General features: G+C 47.7%; 2 protein-coding genes across 2 annotated transcripts; both read right to left on the reverse strand.

Annotated features, from left to right (window-relative positions):
* Positions 1 to 164: 164 nt before the first annotated feature.
* TRIM54 (tripartite motif containing 54) lies at positions 165 to 18,003 on the reverse strand. Its single transcript, XM_024764515.1, has 9 exons — positions 17,836 to 18,003; positions 4,774 to 4,946; positions 4,071 to 4,242; positions 2,210 to 2,305; positions 1,299 to 1,532; positions 1,017 to 1,039; positions 776 to 900; positions 545 to 637; positions 165 to 237 (listed from the first exon to the last, which is right to left on the reverse strand). The coding sequence occupies exons 1-9, from the start codon at positions 18,001 to 18,003 to the stop codon at positions 227 to 229; spliced, it is 1,095 nt and encodes a 364-aa protein (XP_024620283.1). The 3' UTR covers positions 165 to 226.
* Positions 18,004 to 20,489: 2,486 nt separating this feature from the next.
* On the reverse strand, positions 20,490 to 21,975 carry DNAJC5G (DnaJ heat shock protein family (Hsp40) member C5 gamma). The gene is made up of 4 exons (XM_024764451.1): positions 21,863 to 21,975; positions 21,345 to 21,558; positions 21,007 to 21,148; positions 20,490 to 20,545 (listed from the first exon to the last, which is right to left on the reverse strand). The coding sequence occupies exons 1-4, from the start codon at positions 21,973 to 21,975 to the stop codon at positions 20,490 to 20,492; spliced, it is 525 nt and encodes a 174-aa protein (XP_024620219.1).
* Positions 21,976 to 25,251: the final 3,276 nt, after the last annotated feature.

Below are 25,251 nucleotides of genomic sequence, written 5' to 3' on the forward strand. Positions count from 1 at the left end.
GGTCCCAGATTAGGAGAAGGTTGGGATGGATGGTGATGCGATCGTCGCCGAAGCCGAGGCTGAGAGAGTGAGCAGTGAAAGGAGCTACGGGTCGGGATGCATTAGCCCTTTATTGAGCCCCTCCCCCGCGGCGGCGCTCCGAGCTGGGTGGCGGGTGGTCCCTGCTCAGGTCCTTCACCACCCGAGCGCCAGGCCGCCGGTGCGCAGCCTCCCCAACAGGGGCGAGTCAGTGCAGGCCTGTCCCCGGGAAAGAAAGCTCGGTGGGCGGGCGCTCCAAAGAGACAAGGCAACTCCGAAGCCCAGCTCACTCCTTTTCCCCAGCCAGGAGGGTTTCTCCTCCACTTCCCCACCCAACTCGGACTTCCAAACCCCCAGAGGAATGGATGGTGGGAAAGAAAGTTGTACTTCAGCACGCGCGCTAGGGGGCGCACCCCTCCTGGTTGAGGTTGGGAGTAGGGGCCCCAAGCGATCCTTTTTGCAGCAGAGAGGGAGATCGCCGGGGGAGGGGCGGTACCAGGCCGACCCCGCCAATGCCCACACTCACCTTCCGGCCCCTCCAGCCGCTCTTCCTCTGGCCCTGCGCTGCCCTCTTCCCCGTCCAACGCTACCTCCTCATCCTCTTCCTCCCCAGAAGCGCCTGCGCGGAAGGAAGGCTGGGTGAGCTGGAGTCCCCGATTCTCTGGCCGTCTTGCACCTGTCCCCCGACCCCCAACCTGGAGGGTCTGGACGCTTAGTCCTAGCGGCCCGCCGCCCCCTCCCATCCTCGCTCCCTCACCTGGCTGGAAGTCGATGGTCCTCAGCATTTCGGCCACATGCTCCACGCTCACGGTGAATTGCTCCATGCTTTCATAGCCCGGCTCCGGCCGTCCACCCAGCTCCACCTTTGACATTGTCCCGACCCTGCGGCAACCGCAGCGGCAGCGGCTCATTTGGAAGCACCCAGCACCCTCACCCCCTCCCGGTGGGAGCGGAGCCCCCGCGGCCCCTTCCTTTACCTTCCCACTCCACCTACTCACTTATTGATCAGCTCCTTGGCCTGCTGCAGGGAAGAAAAGAGGGTGAGAGTAAGCATTGTGCCAATCTCTGGCAAAGTCCCATTTCTGATGCCCAACACAGTCCTGCGGGGTCGGTGGGGATGCGCGTCCCAATTCGTTAAGGAAATAATGGACTCAGAGGGGGTGATTTGCCCAAGGCCGTGGGGCAAGTAGGTGCCAGAGATAGGACTTGAACACCATCTCCCTGTGCCAAGGCCCCCACTGCAGCCACTAGGCAGCCTGACACCATCCCCCAAAGCCCACCTGCAGGTAGAGCGCCATCTGCGGTTCCTCCATGGACTGGATGGCGGACTCCACCAGCTTAGAGGAGGCCTCCAGGTGGTCTCCGTACTGGCGGATGAGGCCCCTGACGCGCTGCAGCTTCTCCTCCTGCTTCAGGGCCAGCGCCTGCAGCAGCTCACCCTTACGCTCCTCCAGAACTGCGCACAGGGCCTCAAACCTCTGGTTTAGCAACTGCTTCTGCCTCCGGCTGTTGTCCTGAAAGACCGGAAGCAAGGATGAGACCTCGTAACCGGGAGAGCACGGGGCTACTTGTCCCACTCCCGAATTAACTGAAGTCACAGACAGCCAAGAAGAAAAGTAACCTGTCGATTACACCACAAATTAGTGGCAGAGACAGAACTCCAGCCAAGGGCTGCTGATTCCCAGATCTTTTCAGTAATAATAATGATATATATTTTGTTAAGGTTTACTTGACATATAACATTATATTAGCTTCAGGTATACAACATGATGATTCAATATTTGTATATATTTTGAAATGATCACCACAATATGTCTAGTTAACATCCAGCACCATACACAGATTACAATTTTCTTTTCCTGTGATGAGAACTTTGAAGATCTACTCTCTCAGCAGATAACACTATATTTTAAAGAAGCTTCATGAGTGCTGTCTATATTACTTGTATTATCTCATTTAATTCTCAAAAAGATCCAATGAGGTAGCTAACATATCATTCTCTCATCACTGTTTTATATAGTTAAAAACAAGAAAAACTGAACACAGAGAAGTTAAGTTACTGGACCAAAGTCACAGAGCTAGTCAGGGACAGAGCTGGGATTCAAACCAACAGCCTGGTAAGCACATCCCACTACTTGTGATCCACCTCCAGGAGTCCAGAAACTTTCCCTCCCTCCCATCCCAGTCTCACCTCAATGGTCTGGCACACCTCCTCCATCTGTGTGATCACTGCTTGCACACGGTCGTTGCCTGCCACCAGCATTGAGATGCCATCACTGAGCTCACTCTGCCACACACACACAGGCCAGCACTTAGGGCTGGAGGACCTAGTCAAGAGCTGTGCCCCTCCCACCCTGGCCAGGCTGCCCAGGAAAGGACTGCCCCCTCCACTCCACCATTAGGGCATCTTCAGGGCAGCTCTGACAGATCTAGAGAGTTTGGAGCCGCTCAAGAAGTGTGGAAGCACACTCTATGGATTCTGGAAGGAGGTGGAGAGAGGAAGCCCTCCACCACCAAATGAGAAAGGAAGAGACATTCACCAAATATCCACCAAATGCCAGGCACTGGCCTAGATGCCTTATCTGTAGATTCATGTCTTCCATCAATTTTGAAAAATTCTTCATGATTAGCCATTAGGACAATATTGCCTCTTTTCCATTCTCTTTATTCTCTCGTTCTGTGACTCTGATTAGATATATGTTAGACCTTCTCATTCTCAACCTCCTCATCTCCCAGTGCTGTATTCTAAGTTGTTTTTTCAGTCCCCTCTTACCCATCTTTTTTTTTTTAATTAAAAAAAATTTTTTTTGCCATGCCCCGTGGCTTGTGGGATCTTAGTTCCCTGAACAGGGATTGAACGCGGGCCCTCAACAGTGAAATTGTGGAGTCCTAACCACTGGACTGCCAGGGAATTCCCCAGTCCTCTCTTCCTGAGAGAAATCTGTCATTTAATTCATCCTTTGAATGTTTTATGTCAACAATTATATTTTCGTTTCTAAAAGCTCTATTTGGTTCTTTGTCAAATCTGCATTTTTGATAGTCTATTATTGCTTTTTAAAAATATTTATTTATTTATTTATTTTTGGCTGCATTGGGCCTTACTTGTGGCATGCAGGGTCTTTGTTGCAGCACACGGGCTCTTCATTGTGGTGTGCAGGCTTAGTTGCCCCACAGCATGTAGGATCCTAGTTCCCTGACCAGGGATCAAACCCTGGTCCCTGCATTGGAAGGCAGATTCTTAACCACTGGACCAGCAGGGAAGTCCCTATTGCTTATTTTTAAATTCCATTTTAAAGTATTTTATGCAAAGTGACTTTTCATTCTTCAGTAATTCCAGTATCTGAATTTCTTTGTGTATCTTCAATCATGAGATAATCTTTTGTTGTTCTTAATCTAAGAAAAACCCAAGGCCTAAATTGAGGGTTTTTCCTCCAGGCAGAATTTGCATTTGCTTTTGTCAAAAGCCAGGTGGCACAACTGACCACTTTAGGGATTCCTGGGATTCCAGTTTAAGCTGGGATCCTTGGGGGTCCTCACTGCAGGCCCCCCACCTTTTAGGAGTTTGGAGGCATAATCTCATCTCTCTAGTTCAGTAATAATTTGCCCTGTGGGAAATCCTGCCTTTTCCGTGCTTATCACTCAGGGTTCTGTTCTCATCCCACTTCCCCTCCTCCTCTCCCCACCTCACCGGCACTTGGAGCTTTCCTTTACTTCCTACGTGTCTACCAATTTAACTTTTAAATTATGTTTTATGTAGAATCTAGATGTGTGACAGTGAGATGGCCTTGAGAGTCCACCATACTGCATCCATTTCTCATTTTATCCTTACAGATCTCAGGGGTAAGCATTTTCATCCCCATTTTACAAGTGAGGAACATGAGGGCCAGAGAGGACAAGTGACTTACCCAAGGTCACACACTGAGTCACGCATAGACTTGGGACCTCAGCCCTGATCTGCCTGCCTTTGAAACCAAGTGGACTAAGAGGCTATAGTTTGAGACCCTGTCCTATGTCCCCACCCCCACATGCCTGCTCCCTCTGCTGCTTGATACCTTCTGGCGTTTGTAAATGGTGGGCAGTGGGGCCACCTCACAGTCCTTGTGGGCGCCGAAGACCTTGCAGAGAGAGCAGGTGGGCACTTCACAGCTCAGGCAGTAGATATTGATCTTCTCATCTTCGTGCTCCTCGCACATGAGGTGCTGCTCAGCCTTGGAATGCAGCGGCCTGGAGGGTAGCGGGCAGGGTGGCAGGAGGGTCAGGGGCCAGGCTGGGTGGGGGGCAAGAGTGTGAGGCTCCATGAACACCTTCTCTTCAGCCTCCACCACTCAGCGCCACCTTCTCTGCCCCTGCAGCTGGTGCTGTGGCTGGGCAGGCGAGTGACTTCCACGGGGCTCTTCCTTTGAGGAATAGAGCTATGGCACAGTGGAGACCTAGATCCAAGAGTAGTTTCTATTCCAGGGCAGGGAAGTCCCGTGGGGCGGGACGTCATGGAGGGTTGGCAAGGACCTTGCTGGTGGATGGCCAGCCCCTTCCCAGGTGAAGAGGGGGAAGCACTAACCAGGAATCAGAGGCTGCCTGAGCTGGGTGACCTGACGAGCTGGGGGCAAGTCCCTCCTCTTCTCAGGTCCAGTCCTCTCATCACTAAACTGAAGAGGCAGGTTGATCGTTTCAGCTCCTCTCTTCTGGCCCTGATGGGTTCCCTGCCTGTGTCCCAGGCCCTGCACTTTAGAGAAACAAGAGAACCTAACAGCTCACCGGGAGGACTCCTGCTTGTAAATGTCGATAATGTTCTCCACTAGCAGGTTCCGCTGCAGGCCGTAGACACCATGTCGGTCCAGGACAACCTCATGCCTGCAAGACGGGCAGCGGAAACGGCCTCCTGAAGACACAGTGGTGGAACCCCGGGATTGCCACAGCGGGTTTGAGGCCTGTGGGGACGGGGAGCATGAGAGAAAGGCACAGTGAGTCATGGGGGAACTGGGAGGAGGCAGGGGGGATATCACGGGGACTGGGGAGTAGGAGAGTGGTGAAGAGGAAGCATCAGCTCTTTTCTATGGCTGCGCGCTCCTCTGAGAGCAGCTCCTGGTGGGTGGCCATGGAGACTTTCCCACCTTTGCCTTGTTACTCAGCCCACCTCCTTGACTGTCCCTACATCCAGAGCCTAGCTTGATCAAGCCTAGGTAGGGCAAGCTCTCCTCAAAGGGGCCCAGCTTGGAGCTGTGGGGAGACATTGACCTCAGCAGGAAGACCAAAGTAGGAAATGGACTCTGAGTGTTGCAGTCCTCCAGCCTGGGGTTCTCACAGGCCACATCTGGGGGACGTTCTCTGCAGCCACGGTCAGGGGCACGGAGACAAGTGCTGAACAATGGGGCAGACATATTGAGCTGGGTAATTCGGGAAAATCACTCCAGGGACTGGGAATCAGTAGTCCTGGGTTCTTGTGCTGCCCCGACACTGCCCTACTACGCCTATTTGGGCAAACATTCAACCTCTGTACAATTAAGGACAAGACTGGATTATTCATTCTACCGTAAACATTGAGTGTGTCAGGTAATTGCTAGGCTCTGGGGATGAAACATGAACAGGTACAACACATTACCATCAGGGAGAGCAAACTGACGACCACATCCAATGGGCTGCGTGTTATGACAGGAGGAAGCTCAGAAGAAGGGTTTACCAGAGCTGCTCACCACTTCCTCCCGCTTACACCTCTTAGGGAACTTGCTCCATCCCATCCTAAAAGGGAGAGCCCTGCCATGACCCAGGCCACCGATGCTTGGCTCAGAGTTGAGGAGGTGATCACCTGACCCAACAGGACCAATCAAATTTTCTCTCTAGGAACTTGGAATCGAGTCACAGAGGCTGAGGTGACTAGACCATGTGCAGCTTTTGAACTGAAAAAAGACTTGTGAAGTTGGGCTAAAAGCTGACATTGTGGCCACCCCAAAATCTGTGCAAGTGGACAGTGTGAGGGGTCAGACACTGTGAACAGAGAAGGCTGGTCTGCAAGGAAGAGAAAGTCAATCTGGGGAGAGCAGCAGAGATGAAAGACTTGTAAATACTGCTTATTGTTGCTTGATATTCACCCCTTCTTCTTCAATAATAGAGGCTCTGAGTTTTTAGCAAGACACATGGAAAAAAGACCATGTGACCAAGCCTCCCTTCCAGTTGGGTGTGACCAGGTGACTGCGTTCTGGCCAATGGTATATAAATAGAAATGTTTTGTGCAATTTCTAGGAAGTATCTTTAATGGGAAGGGCATGCCCTACTCCTCCTCTTCTCTCCTTCCTGCTGGCTGGATTGAAGGTGGACTGGCAGGACTTCCCTGGTGGCGCAGGGGTTAAGAATCCGCCTGCCAATGCAGGGGACACGGGTTTGATCCCTGGCCTGGAAGATCCCACATGCCGCGGAGCAACTAAGCCCGTGTGCCACAATGACTGAGCCTGCGCTCTAGAGCCTGCGAGCCACAACTACTGAAGCCCATGTGTCACAACAACTGAAACCTGTGTGCCTAGAGCCTGTGCTTCACAAGAGAAGCCACCGCAATGAGAAGCCCGTGCACCGCAACGAAGAGTAGCCCCCGCTCACCGCAACTAGAGAAAGCCTGCACACAGCAACGAAGACCCAACGCAGCTAAAAATAAATAAATAAAGTAAATAAATTTTAAAAAAATATATGGACTGGCGTAGGTTGAAGCAGCCACCTTGAGCCATGAAGTAGCCACATGTCAAGAATGGCAACAAGATAAAAGGAGTGAGTCTCTTATGAGACAGTCCTGGACTACCTACCCATACTTTCACTGGAGAGAAAAAACAAAGTTTTACCTACTTGAAGCCATTGTTATTTTTGGTTTTCTGTCTTTTACAGCCGAACCTAATCCTAATTGGCTGGAACACCATGAACTCCTAGAGAGTAATGGAGAGAGCAGTCACCTGTGACTTTGTATGTTCAGATGTATTTCCTGCAATTGGGTTCCATAAAATTCTCCAAATCCTTCTGCTCTACATCAACCAGGACCCTAATGCGTGTGCAGCAGCACCTACAGCACATAGAGGGCATCCAAGTCCAGAGTCTTATTTGATCCTTTGGTAGCAAGAGATGTAGGCAAGGCAGGAAATGTGGCCCCACTGTGAATTGGGTGACTTATCTTGGGGAGAGTGACAGGCACATCATAAACATTGCATTTGGGGCTTCCCTGGTGGCGCAGTGGTTGAGAGTCCACCTGCCGATGCAGGGAACATGGGTTCATGCTCCGGTCCGGGAAGATCCCACATGCCGCGGAGCGGCTGGGCCAGTGAGCCATGACCACTGAGCCTGCGCGTCCAGAGCCTGTGCTCCGCAACGGGAGAGGCCACAACAGTGAGAGGCCCACATACCAAAATAAATAAATAAATAAATAAATAAATAAATATTACATTTGGGGGGGATTTTAAAAAATTTTTTATTTATTTATTTTGGGCTGCGTTGGGTCTCCATTGCTGTGCACAGGCTTTCTCTAGTTGCGGCGAGCAGGGGCTACACTTCCTTGCGGTGCGCGGGCTTCTCATTGCGGTGGCTTCTCTTGCTGTGGAGCACAGGCTACAGGCACGCGGCCTTCAGTAGTTTTGGCACACGTGCTCAGTAGTTGTGGCTCACGGGGTCAGTAGTTGTGGCACACGGGCTCTAGAGCGCAGGCTCAGTAGTTGTGGCGCACTGGCTTCGTTGCTCCACGGCACGTGGGATCTTCCCAGACCAGGGCTCGAACCTGTGTCCCCTGCATTGGCAGACGGATTCTTAACCACTGCGCCACCAGGGAAGTCCCAGAACTCACTTTTAAAGCTGAAATATTTATCATTCTAAATGACAAAATCCATGAAAAATCACGTGGTTTTTTTTTTTGCGGTACACGGGGCTCTTACTGTTGTGGCCTCTCCCGTTGCGGAGCACAGGCTCCAGACGTGCAGGCTCGGCGGCCATGGCTCACGGGCCCAGCCGCTCCGCGGCATGTGGGATCTTCCCGGACCGGGGCACAAACCCGTGTCCCCTGCATCGGTAAGCGAACTCTCAACCACTGCGCCACCTACGAGAAATTCTTGAGGGTTAATTCAGTAATGTCTGGAAAGCCCACAGCACAGTGCTTGACACATAATAGGCCCTCTAAACATGTGTTGACTGTTAAATAATGAGTATAGAGGAAGAGTGCAGTGAGAGAGGGAGGTTAGGAGAGGCTACTTAGCAGTTTGTTTTCGCTCTGGGTCAAGACTTTAGAACACGCCCCCTTTCCTCCCATTCAGACATTTACTGAGCACCTTTTTATGCTTGCCACCAGCAAATCAAAGAGAAGTAAGATCCTTCCAGGAGTAAGTCTGCAGGCTTAGAGCTCTCCTAACACCATCTTGCTCACTTGGATTCTAAATACTGAAAGATTATTGTATTAAGCAAACAAAAGCCCAGTGATCTCACACTTTAACCCAGTCTTTAAACTAAACTCAACAATATTCGTACAATTCCAGTTACTGAGGACAGATGCATAAACATAGCCTTGAATAATCTCAAGCTAATCCGTTCTAGCTTTATGATGGGCTAAAGTGTTAACTTCTTATTATTCTAAAGAAGTTCCCGGACTTCCCTGGTGGCGCAGTGGCTAAGAATCCACCTGCCAATGCAGGGGACACAGGTTCGAGCCCTGGTCTGGGAAGATCCGACATGCCGTGGAACAGCTAAGCCCGTGTGCCACAACTACTGATCCTGCACTCTAGAGCCTGCGAGCCACAACTACTGAGCCCACGTGCCACAGCTACTGAAGCCCGCGTGCCTAGAGCCCGTGCTCTGCAACGAGAAGCCACCCCAATGAAAAGCCCGTGCACCGCAACGAAGAGTAGCCCCTGCTCGCCGCAACTAGAGAAAGCCCGTGTGAAGCAATGAAGACCCAACGCAGCCAAAAATAAATTTATTTAAAAAAAGAGTTCTTTTCCACAACATTGTTAATCAACTATACTCCAATATATTGTAAAATAAAAAGTTTTTAAAATGTGAGTTCTTTTAAATAGAAATACTCAAGCATAGCATAGGTGGTACACAGCTTTGGCAAACACCAGGAAGGTGAAATGAGAATGAAGTTTGGGATGTTTGCTCTAACCCTTTTCTGACTCCCCTTATCAAAATTTGTGTGTCTTGTGTCCCAAACCTTTTGCAAATGCTAGGTGGCTACCTTGAGAAAGTCACCTGTACTGGATATGTAGATAAAATTGTTACCCATTCTTGGCAACATCTCTATATTTTAACAGAGGGCATTTAATGCAGGATGATGTAGGGAAAGTAACTGATCTGAAGATCTGGTTTGGGATTTGCCATTTATGACCTTGGGAAAATAATTTCTCTTAGGGCTCAAATTTCCTCAGATCTAAAAAGAGGATTTGTACTTAGCACTAGCTCCTTTCAAAGGCTGATGTTTTCTGAGCAAGGAGCCTTAATGGATATATTTATGGTAAGAATACTGACCAGTGTGGGGGAAGGGAGTTGTTGGTTTTCATAACAACCTTCTCCTCTCACAACTTGCAGGCCACCATATCCCACTCTGTTTAACCTTTTGGCTCCTGTGATCCGGTATCTCACTTGTTTTTGCCAGTCCCTAGCTGTCCCTGGATTGCCCTCTTCCTGCCTGATGCCAGCACTTCCTGAAATCCCATCTCCTCTGAAACAGCCCTAGTGTATTTAGATGGATTTATACATTCTACAATTTGTATTATCTGTGAAGTTTAAATTTTATGTAATACACCTGTATTATTTTTGTAACCAGAATGAACAGTAAAATTGCTTTTTCAGATAGTTAACATGCTGGTTATTTAATAGTAAATATTAAATGAGTTATAGAGGAATTATTATGCAACTATCTTTAACAGTTCTTAACATGGGGAGAGACCCATGAAGAAAGCAGGATATAAGTCTATATAGACAGTAGGATCCCAATTTTGAAGTGGGTGATGGGATTTACAGGATTTTAAAATTTCTTCTTTGTAGTCATCTACATTTACCAAATATCTTTGTATAGACCATGAAATTACTTTATAAAATACACAAACTAAAAATTAAACATTTTGGCAATCATTTCCATTGAGTGATAGAATTGTGGGTGATTCCTTTTTTTTTTTTTTTAATATAATTTCCAAATTTTGTACAAGGACTTTGGGTTTCGAGGAAGAAAAAAAACCTTTACTTTAATAAAGTGCAATGCTCAATCCTGCCGTGAATGAAAAGGGGGCGCTAGAGTGCCAGACGAGTTAACAAGTGAAAATGCTATTTAGGAGACCGTAAGGAACTATGTTAGTGCGAGGGAGGAGGTGTTTAAGAAGATACCATTTGAAGACAGGGTAGACAGGAAGCAGGAGATGGTCGTTAGGAAAGAGTTTCAGGAGACCAGAGATACTATAGGAGTTTAGGTTACAGACCGAGGAGTCCTGAGACGGGCGTGGGTTGCGGGGTGGGGGAGGAGCTAGAAAGGTAGGTTTTTACCAAGAAGGGCTTTTTTTTTTTTCTTTTGGCTGCGTTGGGTCTTCGTTGCTGCACGCGGGCTTTCTCTAGTTATGGCGAGCAGGGGCTACTCTGTTGCGGTGTCTTCTTTTGTTGCGGAGCACGGGCTGTAGGCATGTGAGCTTCAGCAGTTGTGGCAGTGGGCTCAGCAGTTGTGGCACGTGGGCTCAGTAGTTGTGGCTCGTGGGCTCTAGAGCGCAGGCTCAGTAGTTGTGGCGCACGGGCTTAGTTGCTCCGCGGCATGTGGGATCTTCCTGGACCAGGGCTCTCACCCATGTCCCCTGCATTGGCAGGCGGATTCTTAACCACTGCGCCACCAGGGAAGCCCTCAAGAAGGGCTTTTTAAAAATAATTGTGGTAAAAACATGGAGGGCTTTGAATCCAAGGGTAAAGATCTAAACTTAACTTTATAGGCAAGGTTTCTAAACTGCAAGAGAAAATTAGAGAGAATATTAATCTAACAGAGATGATTTGGATACATGGGAGAGGAGACTATGGCTTTTGCTTCTGATCTAAAGGCACAGATCAGAAGCAAGAGCCATAGTCAGTGCAGGTCACAGGCTTGCCCTCAGATAGTGGCAGTAATCCTGCAAAGACTAGGGATGCCAGAGGTGGAATCTGGCCAGTCAACTTGGCTGTGGGTGGGCTGTGGGGAAAGGAGGGAGTAAGACAATTCAGGCATTTCAAGCCTGGATGCTTGGGAAGACACCGGAAGCTGTATGCTATATAATTTTGTCAATTATACCTCAACAGAGCTGGGGAATAAATGCTGGAGAACTTAACCTGGGGGCCACAGCCCCCAAAAGATCCATGACTACAACTTAAGGAGTCTGTGAGCCTCGATGGGAAAACAATTACATCTTCATTTTCACTAACGTGCCGAGCAGAACTTGAGCGCTTTCTTCAATTATGAAGGTAGGCAACAAACCACGTAGGTTTAGCAGTACCTGTGACTTTGTCACCAACGGGTATTTTCATATCACATTATTGATCACAGTTGTTGATCAAATCTCCAAAAACAATTTATGCTTATCACTACTTCTAAACTATAGTAGTTATTAGGCCCACTGTTCCTTCTCTCTCTCTCTTTTCTTTTTTTTTTTTTGGCTGCACCGCGAGGCATGTGGGATCTTAGTTCCCTGACCAGGGATCGAGCCCGTGCCCCGTGCAGTGGAAGCGCAGAGTCCTAACCACTGGCCCGCCAGGGAAGTCCCCCATCTCATTATTTAACGGTTTATCGAGAAGCACATATATTACTCTATCAAAAAACGTGTTCTAATTATTTTGGTAATTATATTCCAGCGTTTCTCAAGCTTTTTTTCACTCCTGCCTCTTCTAAGAGCATTTTAAGACATTTCCCCCCCAATTGCTATCCCCCGCAATTAAATTTTAACACCACAAATCTTAAAAATGTCAAACTCATAGAAGCAGAGATTAGAAAGTCAGTTGCCAGAGGCTTGTGGTGGGGAAATGGGTAGCTGTTGGTCAAAGGGCACAAACTTGCACTTATAAAATGAAGTTCCCGGGAGGTGATGTACAGCATGGTGACTGTGGCTAATGACACTATATTGTGTACTTGGCATCTGCTGAGAGAGTCTAGACCCCTCACACACAAAAATGGAAACTGTGATGAATGTGTTAACTACCTTGATTGTGGTAGTCATTTTACAATGTATAGATATATCACATTATCATGTTGTATCCCTTAAATATATATAATTTTGTCAATTATACCTCAACAGAGCTGGGGAATAAAGTTTTACATAAGAGCAGAAAATAAATAGAATGTAAAATTGCAATAATTTTTTTTTAATACCACAGATATAGTTGGAGCATATCACCCCTACTGAGACTGCATGCTGTGTTCTAATGCAATTGGTTTTCTTTATAATCATGTATAATTTATGCACTTAAAAACCCTGTTCTTAAAAAAACACACACATACATTGTCCTTAGGATCCATAGGCTTCACAAACTAAAAAGGGATCTATAGCACAAAAAGAGATTACTTCCTGCCCTGATCGTGAGTCCCCAGATGGTCTCATCACAAATAGGAACTTTACACTCTGAGGTGCGCATGGCAACTTCCTTAATACGTCTCCATAGCTGACAGTCTCCACCTTGGGCTAAAGATCTCTCAGCTGACCAATATCCAGTTAGCATAAGCTATCTTCTGCTTCTGCTTATCTTTCTCTTTCAAGACTAAGAAATAACTTTGCTTAAATCTTACATTTACACAAGGGAGCCAGCCCCATAAAGTAAAATTTCACAGGCCAATAATGTGATGTGTAGAGAAAATTCCATCACTCTAGGAAACAGAACACCTAGATTTACGTCCCTACTCTGTCCCTTTGTTTGTGTGACTGTAACCTGTTTCCTGTGTTCTCCCCTGTAAAATGGAAATAACATTGATTCTAACTCAAATGGAATCACACATGTGAAGGTACTCTATAAATTATAAAGCACTGTACAAATGGTTATTAAAAATCCTAATCTAGACCTTAAAAATATATGACCACAGAGAACCACAGGACATGAAATAACTGTTCTTTCTTCACTGTGAAGGATAAAATGGAATGGAATAAATACATGGAATTCTAGGCCACGATCAGGGGTTTTGTGTGGCATAAGAGCTATATGGTGGCTTCTATTTCTTTTGTAATGGTCCACGGCATCCAATAGAAATGTTCCATCTAGAAAGATGCTCTGTGAACGCAGTTTCTCTATCAAATCTATTTTTATCTCAGAATGTTTTCCTACTTTCCTGCTATCCAGAGTGATGCTGATTGGGGATACTGGCCCAGGATGGAAGGGGGGTTGTTGAAGGCTACCTCCCCTAAACTATTGGCCTGTCCAATGATGAATAGTGGACCATGCAAATCCTCTGGGCCAGACCCTCAGAATACACTGGAGAAACTGGGAAAATGGTGGCAGAAGACCAGACATTTGGTCTGGTGACCTTGGCCCTCTTCCTCTGAGCTTTAGAAGAATACAGGCGTTGGCGGCAAAAGCTGAGCTGTGGGTGGAGAAGGGGTTTTGGGTGGTGAGCTAGCTCTGCCCGACAGAAGCTAGCAATGAGTGTGGCACAGGGGTTTGTGAACGGAGGCTGGCTGAAAGGAGGGCTGGTAAGCAGAAGAGTGAGACAAGGTAGGACGCTAGTAACAGAATGCAAAGTCCTGAAAAAATGGAAATCCATAATGACATTTCTTGAATCTGTGAAATCAGATTGTTAGAATTACAAGGATGTTAAAGATCAGTTTAAAACCTCCGCTTCGGGGACTTCCCTGGCGGTCCAGTGGTTAAGCCTTTGCCTTCCAATGCAGGGGGCGTGGGTTCGATTCCTGGTCAGGGAGCTAAGATCCCATATGCCTCGAGGCCAAAAAACCAAAAAAATAAAATAAAACCTCTGTTTCGTCCATACATGTGTAAACAGGCTTGAAGAGGTGAAATAACCTGCTTTACATCACATGACAAATTAAGGAAGAAGCTGGTGGGACTTGAGCCCAGGAATGCTGAGTCTCTATGATTTTGTTTCCCACTCAACCGTTTCTTCCCTAAAGGAAGATCCTAAGCCTGCTACAAGGTTAACACAATTCACAAAATTTCAGTGAACCAACTTCTCAAAAAGGAGACCTGCCCAAGGCTGGGCTGGGGAGGGGATGTCTTGGTGCCCTCAGTAGCAGGTGGAAGTGGCCGAGGAGACAGGCTGTGTAGGGTTTTCACCAGCTGGCCTATACTTGATGACAGCAGGTCCTAACAATTAGCCAGTAAAGAAGTGGAATTCGGGGATGAAGTAAAAGAGGTCATCTCCTTCCCAGACTGCCTTGATGAGAGAAGGAGGCCCCTTTCTTGCTATTCCCATCTCTGTAAATTTCTCCCTACATGGACACCGTCCAGAAAAGCTGTTTCTGATCAACCTTCTTACAAGCCCTTCTGGTTGCCTGTTAAATTACAGCAGGTTGCAGCTCATAAACAAGTGCCCACAGTGAAGTGGGGGCAGGTATAAAAATAAACCGAAGGCTGTTTTAAAGTAGTTTAGGAGTGAATAGAGTTTACAAATTCAGAAACATGGGAAGATGTTTGTGTCAAATTCCCACACCGACAGCTTTCCTCTAGTCAAAATGCTTGGTAGCTGAGTGGGTGCAAGTGCAGGGAAAGAGAGAGAGAGAAATTAGAGGGGGTTAATGTGGTGTTTTGGTGTTTTATTCTGTTTAAATTCAGAGAGAGAAAGAGAGAGAGAGCGAGCTGTATCACAGCTCTGAAGAAAACTACTTAAATTGTGATGGCAACCAAGTAAAAATATGTATGAGACAAGCACTTGAAAGTCATATGCAAACATGAAAATAATTGTGTTGGAGGAGGTGGGAATTATGGATGATTTCCTCCCAAACCCTTAATACGGTTCAACATTTTCAATGAAAAAAAAATTTTTTTTTCTTTTTTGGCCGTGTTGTGTGGCGTGCGGGATCTTAGCTCCCCGACCAGGGATTGAACCTGGGCCCTCAGCAGTGAGAGCTCGGAGTCCTAACCACTGGACTGCCAGGGAATTACCTCAATGAAGTATTTTAACTTTTAAAATTTTGCTTCCTGGCTCTTTTGTTAACCTGCTGTTATAAGATCATAATCCCTCCAAATTCTTGTCTGTTGCCCATCACAGCAGTTTTTAGAACAGCAGAACACTGAGCATCATCTAAATGTTTCAGAGTGCAGATTACACAGACTGTGGCCCAGCTACAACAATGGACCACTATATAGCCACGAAAAAGGAAGGTGCATTAACTTTGGTTTTTTTTTTTGGCTGTGCCGCAAGGCCTGCAGGATCTTAGCTCCCTGACCAGGGGGTCGAACCCGTGCCCCCTGCAGTGGAAGTGCAGAGCCTTAACCACTGGACCGCCGGGGAAGTCCCCAAAACGAAGGTGCATATCAGAATGTGTGGATATGAAACAATGGCCAAGAGAGTGAACAAAGGCAGGTATAGGATGAATTTAGTTTAAACATGTGTGTATACACACACACACAGAAACGTGTACCGGACCATGGGAGGATACCCAAGAAAGTTGGTAATGGAGAAGGGAATTACACAGGGCCTGAGGTGAAGATTCACTTTTCATGATATAAATTCCTATAGCGTTTGAAAAAAAAAAAGTGTGTGTGGGGGGGTGTATAATATACTGGTATCACTTTTCTAAGTCCTATTAACTTTCTAGGCAATGTTCTAAGGGTGTTCTTCCTAAGTAGTTTTAAGAGAGAGAAACCACAAGTCCTATTCTTGTCCCCATACTTAGAAAACAGACAATCTGATTATGCCTAGAGTTGTCAAAATGTGGAGGCAATGTGTGAGAAACTAAATATGCTCATCTTGCAGAGGGAGGTCTACTGAGATGTGTATACATAGTGCAGCTGAAGAACTGGGTCAGCCTCCCACCAGGCCACCCCAAATAAAGAAGCAAGGAAATGAGCTGTTCAACTTCTCTCCTTAGAGGGCCCAGGGGTGCCCGGCACTTTAAAGGATACACAGTGGTCCAGATGCACAGAACCATCCTAAAGCTCTGGGAATCATATTCTCTCCCGAATATTCTGTACCAAACAATTCCCAGGTCTCTCAGGGCCCAGATCAGTATTCCAGAGCTTCAAGGAGCCAAAACAGTGTGTCTAGATACAGAGGAGGGACTGGAACAGCTTCTAGCCTCCATATGTAGGACCGTCCCTGGGTCCTCTACCCAATGACACTGTGTGCCATGCACTTTAATATTCTGACCAATTTTTTACAGAACACGTTACCGTCACTCTCAAAACTTTGTTTTGCTTTCACATATTTCAGGCTCTAATGAAAAGACGTTTCACTACAAATTCATGAGAAGGGATGGCAAAATCTTTTTGTCATTCCCTCCTAGGCATTTCAGCCTGAAGGATGTTCAGTGTTACTAAGACCGAGGGAAAACCCAAGATAGTGGGCAAGGAAGGCATAGCCTCTGGTACATGACTTAGTGCCTGGGATAAGCAGATCCCAGAGAGGGAAAATCACTGGCTCCGAGGTTCTCTGGAGCCAAATAATGGCAGGTTTGGACATGTAGAGGAACAGGAAATGGGAACAAGCCTTGATGGGAAGATGGCAGGAGAGACCATGGAGTTCAGTGAAGATGGCAGACAGCAAAGGGGGGGTCACAGGGCGTAGCTGTGGAATGACCTGAATTAGCCAGCCCATTATTTTCCCCAAACATGCTGCCCCTAAACAACTTAAAAGGGAAACATTTTCTTGGTTAAGTTGAAAATCACTGTGTTCAACACATTTCCTCATAATTTCTGATACAGATGAAGACTAAGTGCTCACGATGTCCCTTATCGCTGCCATGCCTACTAAGCCAGCCAGCTCTGGTCTATTCTGAGTTTCTACTTCATTTGCAAGGGTGTGTGTGTGTGTGTGTGTGTGTGTGTGTGTGTGTGTACATGCCTTTATCCCTCACTCTCCCTGATCTTTGTTCATTTTACAGGTTACTAGAACCTATACCAGGGCACAGGCAAGAAAGAAAACCCATTTATATAAACCATTCTGATATGTGCTTTTATTTTTGAAACCATGAGCTAAAATGATATCTGTGAACTTGATTAACTATGCTTTGCTCCATGACCACACATAAGCCAAGACTGGTTACATTTTGGGGATGTACAATTTATTCTCTGCCTTTTCCCTGCTTAAGTGACCTCAATCCATTTTAACCAGCAGGTCCCTTTACTGACCAGTCTGAGGTGGACACAGGTGTGAACTTCAGCTGGGAGGATTCCCAGTCTCCTGCCCACTGTCTAACTCTGCCCACCCCCCCAGAGATGGATGCGTTCAGCTTTGCTTTAAATACAAATAGTTTCACTGTCACCATGGACCTTTCTCACAGTTTATTTTTTCATGTTTCATTATCTCACTGCTATTTTCTCCAGATTTTCCATATTGTTCTCGAAATCTCAAACTCCAAACTGGAATGCGGAGTCTAGCACAGACTGTCACACAGCCTGGTGGAGGATCACTTCCCTCCCGGTTTCTAAGGGGGTCTCCTTTCCTCTCTAGATACCAGCATCCCAGCGGCTGTCCATGCACAGGCTGTACTTGCCAGCCTGCAGAGCAGCTGCTGACTCATGCTTACTTTGGGATCTGCTAGGACCCCTGGCTCTTCTTCTGCACTTCAGCCAGGACAGCCACCACCCACCTCATGGAACCCATCTCCCATCACCTCCTGGGATCTCAGCGCTGACCTGATGAGAAGTCTCCCACGAGTCTGCACTGCTTTACCCGGCCCTGCCCCTGCCCCGGCTCACCTGGAAGACGTCATTGGCACACTTGCGGCACAGGTTGTGCTGGCAGGGCAGGATCACCACCGGTTTGGAGAACATCTCCAGGCAGATGGGGCAGATGAGCTGCTTCTCCAGGCTGTCCATGCTGTGTGCATCCCCTAGCAGTGGCTTGAAACCCACTGTGAAGTTCATCCCCTCAGCAGTCGTGCCTGCCCTGGCCTTGACCCTGGTCCTGGCCTTCCCTCGATGCCTCTGGACCCTTCCTCGTTTACTGTAGACAGTCTGCAGATTCTCGTGCTCCCTCGCTCCCGAAATAGCTCTGCTATCGCTTCTGTCCCTTCCTCTAACAATTTGCCTTGTCTTAAATAGCTGTTTTCAGACACTTCTGTGTCTCTCTTGAGTCTCTGCTCTGTACCCCAGCCAGGCACACGTAGCTTTTTCTATCCCTCCCTCCCTGAACGGTTCTGTCCCTGGGAATTTCTCCTTTTGTTTCCCAAACCACTCTTGTCCACTCTATGGGCGGCACTGTTTGTCTCTCACTCCCCAGAAAGGAGATTATTTTTTAACGTGGGGGTGGGGAACAAGGGGCATCTGTGTGTGACATTCCAGCTCCCAATTTAGCTCATGTAAGGCGAGCCACAGCTGTCACCGAGTGACCCTGACTCACTCAGGAACGGTGACTCCCTTGAGCAAGAGGCGGGGTGAGCTTCACCGCTTATGGTAGAAGGTAGGACAGCAAAGGGGCTCTTAGGGGGCTCCTGTAAGCCCCTGACCCCCATGCTCTGGCCTGGGCCCCTCTTCCAGGGCAGTGACACAGAATCTGAATCGGCCTGTATGAGAGGTACCATCCATGGCTCAGGGTGGGAGGAAAGATCCTGCCAGACCTACAGTCAGTGAAAGTTTCTGCCTCTGAGGCTTAGCCAGTGACCTTGGCCCTCTTCCTCCGAACCCTGTGATTCAGAACAAGGGCACCAGAGATGAGGGAGAGGCTCTGGTTCAACACTTCTGGACCCATTTTTGGTTCTGCCCAGACCTTTCTTATATCCGCCTAGGAAAAGAAGCCCAGGAGGCTGGAGCTGGCAGGTGTGCCAGGGCCTGGAACTACCTCATGAGCAAGCCCCTGAGAAAGTGTGGGATTCTGGTCCATGAACACATCACTGGAGCCACTCCAAGGACTTTTAATTTGTTAGGAAATTGAGAGTAGCTGAGCAGGGCAGAAAGGACCTGAATGCCAGGGACCTATTTCGGGCACCAGGGGAATCAGTCTCCAGGGAAATTTTAGAGCACTGACAAAGTCATCATCACAAGGCTCTGGGAAGCCTCTGCCCCAGCTCCACAGCTGTCCTGGACCCCTGCTCTCCAAGGCAGGCTGGTTTCAGATGTGCACACTGGCCCTCTATCTTTTTCTCCTACTTCTTCTCTATCCCAGGCACAATTTGTCTTTTTGGGGCTCAACATATGCACTGGGATTGGACAAAAGCTCTTTTATTCACTGACATCCCTTAGCCCCTCTCCCAGTCAGGAGAGAGAAGTTTGAGGAGTTACTAGACTCTGACCCTGCATAGACGAGAAATGGTGTGATGAGGATACCAAACAGACAGTGCGATGAGGCACACATGGGGAAAGGGTCTGTAAAAGTGCAATCTTTACCCTATCACACGTTTCATGCCCCAGTTTTAAGAACAAAACATATAGTGATGAGCTTGCATAAGATGTGGTCAAAAGGACGGAGGCAGGCAGGCACTGAGGTGTGAACTTCAGTCAACCCACAGGCGCCCTGCTAATGGGTGCTATGCTGGCAGCCGCAGTCCAGGGAGAATCCAAAGGTGGGAAAACTACCCCTAAGCCTCAAATGCATTGATACTTTCCCTGAGTTGTCTCATGTGGTATGGAATGAGGCTGGCAATGCCAAAGGCATGGGCACCGAAAAAGATGAGACCAGCCCCCAGAAAGGTGTACTCGCTTAGGAATGTGGCTGACACTAAGAGTTCTTGGTACACAGAACTGCAACAAAGAAGGGTTAGCAGCTCCAGGACAGGATCCATCCAGCTTGGCTATCAGGATCCTGAGAGAGATATCGCAAGTGGCTGACCCTACCAGCTGACATTGGCTCAAATCCCAAGAACAGCACAGGAAAAAGAATGCTCAGGAAAAGACTGTCATCACTGCCTAAGACCTCACAAGGGTAGGGATACGAGGGCTGCTCTCTAACAGACTAAAATTGGGACTGCAGCTAAAACGAAGAATAGCTGGGTGACCCTGTATGGCCAGGGTCAGTTATACCATCAAGTACAAAGATGGCATCCTCACTGGGATGGATGCCATCGATGCTTCTGAAGATGGGAGTCTTACAAGTAGAGGGGGAAATCAGGGTCAATGTCAGGACAGGGCTACTTGCTCTTCTCTTCACCGAGTCCAGCGGACTGGGCAGCAGAAGGCACACTCACTGGGTCAGCACCTAAGGGCAGAAGAAGATGGCATCTTATTAACCAGAAGGAATGATCACCCAGAATTTAAAGCCAACCCCCTATAGGTAAGGATACAAATACCTGTAGTCCATACTATAAAGATATAAACTTTCCACTAATGACTCATCTGAAGTTAGTGTCTAACCTTTTCTTTCTTACCCTTTAATTATTGCTCCATTTCAGTTTTCATACCTCACTCTTCTTCATCTTTTAATAATTATCATCACTAGAATTATCTTCCCCTCTTCTAAAATGTTCTCTGTGTCCTGTGATGGAATTTGAAAAACACGTATTTAGTAACAAGTTTTTAGTCCACTGGTGAAAGAATGGTTACCTTGCAGTTATGCATTCACATCACTAGGTGGCACTAGTGTAAATAAGGGGGATAATCTCAGGCACTTTACCTTTCTCTTGAGTAAATGCAAAGAACTGCATCCTCTAACTTGTCTTCGACTACTGCCTTTTCTAGGCACAGTCTCCCACCCCATTCTTTTCCTTAACTTCCACCCCATTCATTAAGCTTAACAGTCATAGGAGGCCAACATCACATTCAAACTGTCAGTGTGTGGCATGAACAAACAGAAACCAAGTGTATCCCCTTCTCTTTCTTCACTTTGCCCCAATACTGACTTGAGGCTCCCATAGTTGGGAGTTCACAGTTTCACCCCCAACCATTTCCTGCATCCCTATTCCAGCTCTCATCCCAGTCCCTGCCTGTGGTTCTCACCTGGCCTTGGAGGCTGATTCTGGACATTCGGCTCATATTTTTTCTTAGCTGCTTCCTCGGGTGGTGGCTTAAGTGTTCCACAGCAAAAGCAGCAGCAGCAGCAGCAGCAGCAGGTAAGCAGAGCACACAGGAGGACAAGCGTCTAAAAGGTGGGAAAGAATGGCTTCAATCCGGCAGCTCTTGTGTATTTCCATTCAAGCTCCCCTCCCTCAATCCTTCCAGCACCTGCTATATGAGACAACAGAAGCATGTGTCCTAGGAGAGGGGGATTAGCTGTCCTAAGAGTGGAGGGTTGCCCCTGCTTCCTTATTCTTAAGAGACTAGGAAGAATTGTGTACCTTGAACCAACAGCTATTCAGCGTAAAATAGTATGTGACGCCTTCTTCGCCAAAGTGGTCGTATATATATATTCCCAATGAGCCATGCCGGTTGTAAATTTGCCGCTTCTTAGGGTCACTCAGTACGGAGTGGGCTGTGTTGATCTCCTTGAATATTTCTGCTGCTTGAGGGTCCCCTGGATTCTTGTCTGGATGATACTTCAAGGCCAGTCTCCTACCCAAGCAATACCCAAAGGAGGATGGGGAGAGGATGGGAATGGCTGGGGAGGGAGGGTTAGGGTGAATGACAGGGATAGGTCTCTAGATGGTGAAAAAAGAATGCATGAGATGTGGTACAAAGGATGGAGGCACGCAGCCCAAGTCTACATTCCTTCCCGTGTCACAATGAAGAGGATGATGGCCCCACCTGGCCCCAAAGTGAAGGCTTGGGGATTTAAAAATGGGTCAGAAAGCAAGGTAGAGGGAAAAGGGTTCAAGGGGGAGAATTGCAGGAATCAATAAGGGGCTGATATCTGAACCTGTAGGCCTTTTTGACGTCTTCAGGTGAAGCACCCTTCTTAAGTTCCAGCACTGCATAGAGGGTTGATCCAGTTTTGGACAACCGGCGGGCTGCTTCGTCTACGTGAGCCATGATCTGGGTCAGAGGAGAAGCAGCATTTGTGAGAACTTCCACAGGTGAGGCCACAGAGAAGCGAACTTCCAGTGACAGGAAGCTCATCGCCTTCAGGAGCGAGGCAGGTAAGTGGCTACAATGGGACAAGTATAAGACAACAGTGACTGGCATCTGTGACTAGCAGAAGGGTGCGGGTGATAAGACCTTCGAATTTTAAAGAGGAAACATCTTCTCCTCACATTTCCCAGTGTCCTTCAGATACACAGACCTCCAGACACCCCACATTCTACAGAGGTGAAGCCAAGGGAGGTCTAAACCCTGCATAAAGATCGATTTTGTCCAGAGCTACTGGTACCTTAAGTAAACAGCCCCGAGCCTGTCCAAGCTCATTACTGGGTTTGAAAGACCAGCAGGGCCCCAGCCCCTGAACAGCTTGGGTGGGGAATCATGGAGATCCCCAATTCCCAAGGGAGAAGCAAGTCAGATGAAACTCTGCGATGCCTAAGAGAAGTCAGGCGTCCAAAAGCCAGGCCAGGAGGCAGTGCTTGCACCTAGGCCAGACGCTTTCTTCCTCCTAACCTCCCCGCTCAAACCCTCCCACCTCTGTCCCTCAGGGAGGACAGAGGGGTGACTCAAGGGATAAAGGAGGAGCTGTGGGGCAGACCAGAGAGGTAGCAGTGAGCAGGACCCCAGAGGGCCAGGGGAGCGCTTGGGAGGCTGCGGCTTGGGAGAACCAAGGCAACAAGCTCAGAGGGAACGCTCTGGTTCCCCAGGTCCCCTCTGGCTCTGTGTGGACGCCCCCCACCCCAAACCCAGCCTGGCGTCTACCTCGGAGTCGCTCTCTTCAGCCGGGGAGGCCTCACGCAACCTCCATCAAAGTGTGAAACTTCACACGGCAGCGGGCCAGTGGCCAACTGCGCCTGCGCGCTGCGTCAACACTAGGGGTCCCTTTTTGGCGCTGCAGGTAGGTCTGGGAGGGACTTATTTCTCTCGCGGGCAGCCTGAGCGTAGGGATCTGCCTGGCACCAGCGGCCAAGGGCTGCGGCGTGTCGGTTCCAGCCCCACCCACGGATGCAGCCTGCAGGGCCGTCCCTTCTCGGGTGGGAGGGGACTCATTCGATAAGGGACGTGGCTCATCGACTCACCTAAGGAAAGATAACGGGGCTTGCAGACCGTGGCTGTATGAGAGGTATGTTTGCTACAAACCTTTCTCAAGAGGTATATTACCTTCTTTTACGGAATTTAAGGGTCTCCACTTGGTCCTTGTTTTCCTTTCTGCCGGGAAACTCCTACACATGCTTTAAGACCTACATCAAATGTCAGTATTCCTAGGAAACTTTCCTTCATTCCCTCAATTGTTCTCACCTTCCTCTGTAAAAGCATTTATCCTATCATATTGTAATTAAGATGGCACGTTCCTTTAAATTGATGTCTTGAACATTTCCAAAAGTCATTACTGTTCTTCAGAAACTTCCTTTAAATACTATTACATCACGAGGATGTACCATAATGTAATTATATAATCCAGATTGGATAATTGTTTATAATCATTTGATAGTATAATGACCTTATTATGAAAATTCTTATCTTTAAATCTACAAATAAATCTTTTTTTTTTCTTTAGAGTAGATTCCTGGAAGTGGAATTATTGGGTCAAAGCGAATTTTTTTGAGGCTTTTGATCCACATTGCTAACTTTCTTTCCAGAAAGTTACCAAAAGTACCAATTTACCTCCCTAATTTACATGCTACTTGCAGGGCATAAGAGCACCTATCTCTACTCAATTCCTGTGATCTCCTACAGGTTTGCATCCCTTAGAATTTACCACTTCATGATGTTGGTTTTCGTAACAAAGGAGCACTCAATGGCTCCTATAACATGGAATTGAAAGAACTTTATTGTTTCAGTCCTATCTCTCTGTTACCTGTCTTGTGACTTATTATCTCTTCCTTTTATTACTGTTACCTGTGTACATTTACCTTCCCTTCTAGGTTTTAAGTTGTAAATACTGCACCCCAAAGATGTGAGCCACCTGAGCAAACTAAAGAGTCCATGTGCAACAGGCACAACGACCACTGAATTAGTTTATTTCTGTAGATCCGTGATCAGTGTAGGGGTGGGGATGAAAATCTTTGGTATCCCTCACTGAGTTCATAGGTTCTGGGTTAGATGAGTTTAGAGGTTAGTCGCCTAAAGTAAAGGAGGTAAAGCTAACAATTTTTTGATGGTTTGTACTATGCCAGATTTCTCTAACTAACCTCCAGCCTTTCATCACCATCATGGAAGGACAGAACTTGAACAGCCCGAGTCATTTCTTTACCAGCACTGGGAAGAGAACAGAAGGCACTGGAAGTGCAGTGCATTTACAGGGAACGTCTCGCCTCAGTCTACAGGCCCAGTGTGGTCCGGCCCCTGCCTCTCACTCCAGCTCTAAGGAGTACCACTGTCTTGCGTGCTCTGGTCTCTGCTGCACTGCTTTTCTGTCAGTTCTTTGAAGACACGGTGTTCCCTCCCACTCCTCTGCCTGGAGGGCTCCTCCCCAGGCTACGTGCGTAGCTGACATCTCATCTTTTGTGGCTCTCAGCTTTGTGCCTCCTCAGAGAGTCCTTCTAAATTGAGTTCCACTTCTCTCTCCCCATCTCGTTAACACCTTCACCCTGATTTGTGAATATTTATTTATCTCACGTTGATTTGTTTAAGGTCTGCCTTCACGGGTAGACAGTGAACTCCATGAGGGCAGGGACCTTGTATGTTTGCTCACCATTGTATCCCCAGCACCTAGAACCATGCCTGGCTTATGATAAGTGAATTAATGATTTGCTGAATGAACTATAGCAGAGGGAGCCCTCTGCTCGTCCAGTGGAGGCCCAGAGTTTGGGCCATAGCAAGAATTGCCTGGGACAGAAGCAGATAGCTGGGGAATTGGACAGGACTGCAGAGCCCACTTTTCCTCGTATGATCTGAGACAAGAAGAGACAGAAGGCACTAGGAGAGATAGTAAGGGCGATTCTGGGCTCCTTGTTTCTTGTTTGTCTTAGTTTTCCTCCAGTTCCTAACACAGTATCTGGAATATTGTAGGTACTCAATAAATGTTGGTTAAGTTGAATGAACAAGCACGCTTTTGTGTACCTTTTCTGAAGCACTTTTACCTCATTGTCTCCTTTGATCCTCACAACAGCCCTGGGAGGTGGTATGAGCCCATCCCTGCTTTACAGAAATGAGCCCAAGAAAGATGGCAAATTAGGCTCTGAGAAGAGTTAGTAAACAGCTTTCACATCTCGCCAGAGGCTCCAG

This window comes from Neophocaena asiaeorientalis, unplaced genomic scaffold, assembly GCF_003031525.2.
Source record: "Neophocaena asiaeorientalis asiaeorientalis breed wild unplaced genomic scaffold, Neophocaena_asiaeorientalis_V1.1 scaffold345, whole genome shotgun sequence".
NCBI lineage: Eukaryota > Metazoa > Chordata > Mammalia > Artiodactyla > Phocoenidae > Neophocaena > Neophocaena asiaeorientalis.